Source organism: Ceratosolen solmsi, unplaced genomic scaffold (assembly GCF_000503995.2).
Source record: "Ceratosolen solmsi marchali unplaced genomic scaffold, CerSol_1.0 scaffold10, whole genome shotgun sequence".
Lineage (NCBI taxonomy): Eukaryota > Metazoa > Arthropoda > Insecta > Hymenoptera > Agaonidae > Ceratosolen > Ceratosolen solmsi.
In genome coordinates this window covers 1,956,424-1,965,706 of record NW_011948412.1, presented here as the reverse complement: position 1 = coordinate 1,965,706, position 9,283 = coordinate 1,956,424, and the positions used below count along the sequence as shown (strand labels likewise).

General features: G+C 25.0%; 1 protein-coding gene across 1 annotated transcript in view; it reads left to right on the top strand.

Moving 5' to 3' along the window:
• BNIP3 (BCL2 interacting protein 3) overlaps positions 1–8,181 on the top strand; it is a 29,721-nt gene extending 21,540 nt beyond the window's left edge. The window contains exons 4-6 of the mRNA XM_011502003.1: positions 5,871–5,941; positions 7,767–7,922; positions 8,175–8,181. Coding sequence (XP_011500305.1) covers positions 5,871–5,941; positions 7,767–7,922; positions 8,175–8,181 — 234 coding nt within the window. The remainder of the gene's footprint in view (positions 1–5,870; positions 5,942–7,766; positions 7,923–8,174) is intronic.
• Positions 8,182–9,283: the final 1,102 nt, after the last annotated feature.

Sequence of the window (9,283 nt, the reverse complement as noted above, 5' to 3'; positions counted from 1 at the left end):
GCTTTATATAATTGTACGTGAAATTATCGCTTAAGAATTTGTACAAGGGTGAAATTTATTGGTATTAAACTTTGTAATATTAGGCATGATAAAAAATCTATTAAACTAAGTGCATTGTATTTGCAATTTATCTTTCGTCAAAATCCTTCTTTTTTTGTTCAAAGTAGCTCATTCTATATTCTAATAATCAAAAAGAATAATCAAAACAATATAATCATGGCGAGTGGAAAAGGGAAGAAGGTTCTATCACCAAAGTAGGCATGCTGAAACAATTTCAAAGTTTATCTATATGCGAGATTTCTGTTTATTTTCTTCTTTATTTATAGCATTGAATTACTTGAAGTATGCTCAGTGCACAATAATGAATTATTTCAATTAAGTAACTACTTCCATGCAATCAAGGCAACCTTATTAAGCGACGAAATAATTCGTATACTAGTATTCCGTATCTATTTTATTTTGTATATAAATCATCTAATTCCCTCACTCATAAAAGTGTTAAAACTTGATACTTGCGCATTCGTGTAATTGTGTACGTGCGAGGTTTGCTAACTTATAATAAGCTAATCATCTAGTAATGTTCAATGAACTGAAGTCGAAACAAAAAAAAGAATATAGCTCTGAATTATAATACAAAATAATATCCATTATTTACATGATTTAGAGCAATAAAAAAATTATCGCAAGGAAAGGGGTGATCTATATTTAGGCTAAAGTTTTAAGACATTAGCTCGTATTCGTAGTGAAGCTGCAAGATAACGGACATTGATTAACGGGTTCTTACTCAAATTAGTCTTGCTCAATTTAATAATTAGGTCTATGGCTTTTAAATTTCTAAGAATTTGTTTCAATTAGCGATCGCTGACAGGAGATGACGAGTATCAAACTCACTTCCAGAAAGTACATTTACTCGTGCATATTTTTAAATGGGTAATTCTACTGATACGCTCTCGCACATACGTACAAGAACACCCAGTTGAGTATTCCTAAACTATTTTTACTTATAACTTGATATATACACTTGTCTTATTAGTAAATAACAATCGTGGATTTGTTAAATGAATATGTGAGCGTTACAAATTTTAGGTTTATTTTCGATGCATGAGTATCCTGAACTCGCAATTACATTGAAAATATAAATATACTTAGCCGTTGTTTAATATAATTATAAATGAACCGTAATAGGCAAAACAATTTTTAATTCGCTAATTTTTTTTTTAAACTCAATTCATAATTTTATACACACACACAAACATACACGCATGTTCACGCATATATATATATATATATATATATACTTGTTTTACGATCGACAACAAATTTTATAATGTTGTCATATAAGAGTATAAATCATCATAGAAGAGTAAGTTTTATGATTTTTTTTCTTCGCGATCTTAAGCTAAATATGTTATACGTAAAATGACAATGAAAATAATTGAAGTAGTTGTTCATATTGTAATTAATATGTTAATTCATCTTGTAAAAGATTACTTCTTGTTGAGTTCAAGCGTACACAAAGAATTTCTTTTTCTAATTCTAACCATAAAGTCGCAATAAATGCACATTTAATTCTCGATATGTATTTCAATAATTACTCAGATAATTTAATTTGGATTTTTGCATAATTTGGGATAAAATGATGTAGATTCTGTATTGGAAATATCATTCCTAATGGTTCTTCACATTCATTTAAGCATTAATTTTTAACTTTAATCTTTATCATATTTAACTCATATTTATTACAATTATACGTATTTCATTATATCACTTATTTCAATTTCGAATTTTTTGAAGATAACGCAAATATCTTATTTAAAAGTCTGTGGAGATTAAAACTAGCCTTAATTAATTTTTAGAGCTTACTGACGCATTGATATTGGTTCGATTTATATTTTTGTTTTTTATGATAAAATAATAATTGACAAATAAGGGAACTTATGTTATCATATCATTTGTGTTTATTTATGTAGATTATTAATGATTTATTTTCTTATTTTATGATAAGAAAATTATCGTATAATGTTAATGTTATTGTTACTTGTTTCTTGTTTATTTTTTTATTTATATAGAAAACAATAATTGATTTCATTAATTATATTTGACATTTTAATTTGAATTTATAAAACTAATATAATTATAAGAAATATTTTCATTATAAATTTTAACTATTGTATTGTTTAAAGTTTTCTTTAAAATTTAATTTTACTTATGTCTATAAATATTACAGAAATAAATAACTTAAAAATAACATTTAACGCAAATTGTATGCAAATATTGTTAATATTTTGTGGTAGATCATTTCTATTCAATACAAATTACTGCTATTGAATTTGAAATATTATTTTAAAAAGACATTTTCTTTAAAAGAATTATTTAGTTTTAAATATATCTTTACGCAATATATTATTTAAAAATATTTTTAAATAAAAACGTCACTATGTTAATGATTACTTTAATTAGAATATTATTGTTAAAAAAAAAAGTATTTCCATATTGTTGATTATATATTAATAAAATAACACTATATTTAAAAATCTTAAAAGTAAAAATTAAAAGAGTTGGTTATAAGAATATAATAAGCATTATAAGATATATTACCAACTTCATGTGTAAGCAGGCCTATTTGCCATAATAACGAATTATTCTCACGGAATTTAATAGAAAATAAAACAGCATACCGGGATACGCATTGTCTAGATAATATATGGATGAGGATTATGTACTTCAAACAACACTGTAAAGTAAACCTTTCTCATATAAGAGTCTGGTATCATTTTTTGCAATGCTCATATTTTTTTTAGCTTCTTTTACTTTGTTGAAGAAAAGCGTAACTTGCTTTGTTCTGAACTAGGCGAGCGGCGGAGGATTTTACTTTCTGAGATTTGCTGTTTCAAATAAGACATCCTTTTTATTAATCAAGTAATTTATAATAATTGTTACTCAATTTAATAATATTAAACGATTGATTAGTACATTAGAGCCTAGAGAATAAATCGCAATTGAAATTTCTTTATTATGAATATACTTGGCGTCTTAGTTGAAAGTTCTGTTTCCGCGCATTTTTATCATTTTCTTTGATATTACCGAAGTTATAATCATTTGCATGATATATATATAAGCTGTTTATTTATTTTGGTACAAGACTGATTCTATTCGTTATTATTGATAAAATGAATTTTTATTTTAGGATTAGATATTCACAATTAATTTATGTTTTATTAACATATATACAATAATTTTTAACAATGTTTTTAGATTATGATGCATAATAATTGTTAAATTTAAATTATTTTCTAAATATTATCTAATGGATTAATAGATAAGAACACGTAACGGAAATTTGTAAGAGTCTAAGACATCAATGTGTTTCTAAATGATAAATGTCAGTAAGTTAACCTTGATTTTATAATAATATAATAAAAAATATTTTCAATTGCCTTTTTATTGCGTTTTACGTATTAATCCATAACATTCCTAAACATAGAAAGATATAGGTTTGATTTCTAATCCAAGCACTCCAAACCTCACTGGAAAATGAAATAACATATTTTTTATATAATTTATTAAAAGGAAAATTTTCGTTTTTAAATTTTATATCATTAATATGAATACTATGCTTTATTCCATTTTACATTGTTTTTTTTTAATTGAAATATTTTTATGACTATTTCGAAATCATATAAAAAATTTTATTTTATTGTAAGTGTTTATAATTTTAACGTTAATTTGTTATCTGAATTTTTTCAAGGTTTATAGAACAGTTGAACATTTTATTCAATAATGCAAATTCATTTTTAAATATATATATTCAACTGAATTTTAACTTTGCCCTATAAAATATTTGAGCTTCGAAAAGCGTTCTTCGAAATATTTATTTCTTTGATGTTTAATATATTTTAGCATTATTAAATTTTGAAATACATAAAATAAAAATTATTTCATATTTTAATTTTATTTTGGATACTATACGCATAAATTATAAGAATAAAATAAAAAAGTGTGAAACGGTAGTGGTTCACAAATTGATAAGCTTTATTGTAATGTTTTAGTTCTAGGTATACGATAATTTTATATTTATTTATTAAATAAATTTTATACTAATTTTATATTAATTAAATAATATACTTAACAAAATAAAGAACTATATTTTTGTAACTATGTTTCAATCATAATAATAATTTTATTATTATTTTATTATTAACAATTTATGTCCTTCATTTTAAAGTTGATTAAAACAAGCACATTTTTATTTATACTATTTTAATTATTTATTATTACAACAAGCGACGTGTGTGTTGGTTACTCATGACATAATTTGAAAAGGATTCGGCGATGTCTCAAATATATGGTTATAAAAATTAATAAAAAATAAAATAAAAATTTTAAATTTTGCTAGCAGAAGAAAAATCTTCTAATGTGAATTGTAATTAAATAATTTTTAAGATCTTGTAAATATATTTTTATTGTTTTGATATCTTGTTTAAAGCACTTGTGGTGACTTCTTTTGAAGGCATTATATTAATTTTTTTTAATGGATTATTATTTAACAAAAAAAGAATATATTTAGCTAGGAACTTAATATAATTTAATAATATATGATTCTTAAACTAAAATCACTAAATATATATTTAGTATATGAATATTCTAAAAACATATATTATTTACAAGTATTTGTGATTAAATCTTTATAACATGATAACAATTTTATTTAACTGTTTATGAATGTTTCAATCGACAAATCTTTATTAAACTATGCATGTGCTTAATCATATGATAGTATAAAAACAAGTCAAACAAAGAATGAAAAAATTAATTAAATTCGCTCGTTTAATAAATCTTTGAAAATTTAAACGAAGTAATTAGTCATAAAAATTTATAATGCAAATATATGTTTGATTAGATTGCGTGCAAATATGTAGGGTATAAATATATTTGTATTACCAATATGATCTTAAATTTTTCAGATTCAAGATACAATCTATTAAATTTATCTATTTAATTTATTTTAGTTCCAAAATGTTAATATAAATAAGAATTTCATATTAAAAATATTAATGATAATAATATTACTAAATATTTTTCATTAATTATTAATTTTAATGTAGAATTCATATTGTTCTTGTATAATTCCATTACAGGAATTATATAAATTAATTATAGTAATTATATAAATATTTTCATTTGATGAGCAAATAAGGTTTGATTCTATTTTTAAATTTTGTAAGTCGTAATTAATAAAATTCAATATTATCGCGATCTTAGTCATCAAATACGTTGAGTTGAACTTATGAATAAAAAATTCGGAATATAGTGCAGCTATATTAATAATTTATAATAGCTCATAACCAGGCAAAAAAAAAAATTGTTAATAATATTTAAAGAATTCACGTTTTTTGCGTTAATTTCTTATATTCATATATATTTTGTTAAAGTAGAGCAAATAAAAGTATAAATTAATAAACTTGTAGAATAATACTGTATTCTCGAAGATATACTCAATAAAATAAGAATTGCTTTTGTATTATTTTTTATATTTTTGTATATGTGGATTTTGATTTGCAAGATCAACAGTCATAACGAAGCTACAGATAACTATGGTAAGTATAATAAGCTAAAAAATAGATGAAAATAAATACTGAAAGTTACGAATTAATGCAGCAATAATTTGCGATAATTACGACTTTTATCTAATTTAATCTCATATATTTCTTTATTCTCTTTAACAATTTATTAATTAAAAGAAAAGCGTATTGATATACAATATTTTTCCATAACATTTTGTATTCTTTTATATGAATATTAAAGTTAAATACCTTTTTTGAGAAAATTCGTTTCTTACGCCAGTAACGATACTTTTCTATGTGTTTCAGGATGTCGATCAAGACAAAAACTCGGATTGGATATACGAGTGGAATATCAAGCCGGAACAAATTGGACTCAAGTAAGAAGTAATTTTTATTATTTAAATGTAAAAAATTGTCCTTGAATTGTTTGATGATCGACATCTTTATGAGTAAGACTATGTAACAATTTTCCATAAATCAATTCATCAAGAATAAAACACTGCGCTAAAAATTGGGAAGAAGCATGATTACAAATATCACAGTCGTCTTCCATTTGTATGAAATTCTTCATGAAAAAGGGATCACCTAAGCAGAGTACTACCCTTTCCAATAATGACAATGCTTTTCGTTCGGCCTGCTTCCAATAACGTCTCGGATTTTCTATAATGAAACGCCTTTCGCTTTAGATTCTGTGCTGTATAAGCGCGTATCCAAATACCTCCCGACATTCTGTCCCGTATTTCAGAGTGTGAGTGTCATCCAAAGTAGCCACGATTACTTGCGCAGCTTTATCTGACGCGGACCCCTCTGAACTTACGCATCGAAAATAGGATAGGTAGCAGTAAGTGCCGTATTATTAAAAAGTTGTTCTCATGTTTAGAAGCGCGTGGAGTGTCATTGACAATATCATCTTTTGGAGTCCCTGGAAGCTAAAATTGGAGCGCGAATAAAATGCTAGATCTCGTTACTTGGCTTTTACCAGTGGAATTCGTATGTGCGCGATCGAATATTTTTAGGCATCGGTGTTATTAATAAGTGAGCCGGATTCTCGAGCATAATTCATAATTTTAAAGATTAGAGGCATTATTTAACGTTCCTCGTGATACGTCCTCACATTCATATGTTTACGTATTTGATTTATTTACTTTATGAATTGAATTTTTATAATACTTTAAACTTTATATAAAAAAAGTTTAAGCAATGTAGTCGGTTATTAATAAAAGAATATGTAAATACATTAGATTTTCAGTATCGCAAGAAAATCGTATACGGAATACTTTACTATAAACCAATCCAAATTTTGCTTAGAAAAGCTATAGATTTTTCGTTTATATTATGGTTTATAGATTCTTTTATTATGATTTTATTATGATTACAAAGTATTAACATGCAGTAGTAACAATAATTACGTACTATATATTTTTCATTTTTTACATGTATAGTAAAGTAGAGTAAATTAAAATATGAAATATATTTATATATATATATATATATATATATATGTATCCAATAAAATGAAGGCATAATAAAATATTTAAAATTCAATGTGATTATTAATATATACGTACAGACAGTATTACTCTAAAGTTATTTAGGCTTTTTAATTATATGTTTCAAAATTGATAAAAATTACGTATATCATATAAATTATTAATAATAATGCATGAACATGTTGAAAGTCTGCGTTTTTTCTAAAATATTTTTAAACTTAATTAATTTAAACTATTTATGAATAATGAATGAAATATTATTTGTAATAATCAAAACGAAAAAATGGACAGAGTTTTCGGTAACCAGTAGACATTTAAATTAACCAGAACATCAATAGATCTATACGGGTTTTCAATAATAATATGGGGAAAGTGGATGTCATAATTTTTAACCAGATTTTACTTTAGTCCTAACGTTATTTTCGTTTGCTAGTGCTTACTTAACTAAGGAACTCTTGTGCCATCACTAATCTGTTTACTGGACAAGTATTTTAATCATCGACTATCATAATTCTGAACTATGCATTTACAGACTGTATAAAATTGTATTACATTTCATAAAGTAACATCAAGCACAAAAATGGGTCATCGAGACAATTGCAAATTGTATAATCGAATTTAATTATGTAGAATAAATCACTGTTCCGTTTTCACTTGATTTATTAACTTATTTCTTATATGTATGTATATATATATATATATATATATATAGAGACTGGAAGTTGAAGCACAAATTGGGAATGGGTAGACGGAAAACGTACAGCATCAGGACTGCAAAGGTTGGCAAGAATGGCCTCTTTTCTAAAGAGGTGCTCTACACGCTTTTCTTGACGAACATACTCTCACTCCTCATTGGGACTGGTATTGGGTGAGTTTCATTATTTAAACTATTCAAATTAAGTTATCTTAACAATCAAATAAAAAATTGGACTTTGTAAATCAAGATTTATAGGAAAAAATGATAGTTATAATTACGATCCTACAAAATCGATAAAATCCAATGTTTAATTTCTAATGGAAAATCTATGGGATGAATATTTAATTGAAAAATTTTCTAATTAATAATACATTTTCAAATAACAATCGAATTCTTTATTCAAACGAATTCTTTTGTAAATAGAGATTGAATAATCGCAATGAAATAATAAGAGTGTTAAATGTATCATAATATAATCATAGATATTTTTAAATTTAAATACATATAATAATTATGTTAATTATTATTGGTTTAATAATAAGAGAAATTATGTTACATTTGATTACCTCTACCTGTAATAATTGTTATTTAACAATGTTTTGCTTAATTTGTATTTTAATCCCTCAAGTATTATTTAAAAATTTCAACTGTCAGTATGATTTCTACAAATTAATTTTTACTTACTACATTGGAATAAATTGTAATGTCTGCTATAATCATTACTGATCTCCTTTATTTTGTTATTTAACAGTAATTGCCGTTCGTCGTATAGTTATTTAAGCTAAAAAAAGTTTTGATATTTATATTCAATACGTGTGAAAATATTGATTTACCAAAATCTTTATTACAGAGTGTGGTTGACTAGGCGAGGATTGATGGTTTCGCGTGTTACCATCGAATGAAATCAAGAGCCTGCTCTAGAAAGAGCGCGTATCAGCGAAAGAAACAGAGGGGATTGATCGTCTTGGAGATTCGGAAATACAGGCAGGATAAAACGACCACATCATATTTATATATTAATACGAAAGACTGTGCGATACGACAGAAAGCTACGATTTAATGTACTGACCTTCGATAAAATGTGCACGAAATTATTGAACACATAAATATGCATAATTATTAATTATAATTAATTTAACACACGCGGATATCCACCCAATTACTCAATAACCCATTTATACGCGCGCGCGCACACACACAGACAGACAGACAGACACAGACACACGACACAGACACACGACACACACAAAAAGCATCTGTGAATTCAATTTGATATACTAATACCATAGAAAACGAAGGATAAAAATTTATATACTATCCGTTATTTTGTTATTTCTCTTTTGCTACATTTTCATAAATTTAATGTCATACTCTTAAGCGCTAATGACTTAAGCATTTGTATAAGTTAATATTTAGTGAGAAAAATATGTATAAATAAGCAAATAAAAAATGATGTATGAAAAAAAAAAATAAGGAACAGAAAGAGTGAAGTCGTAAAGAAAGTAAAGAAAGATAGAGAGAGAATGGGAGTG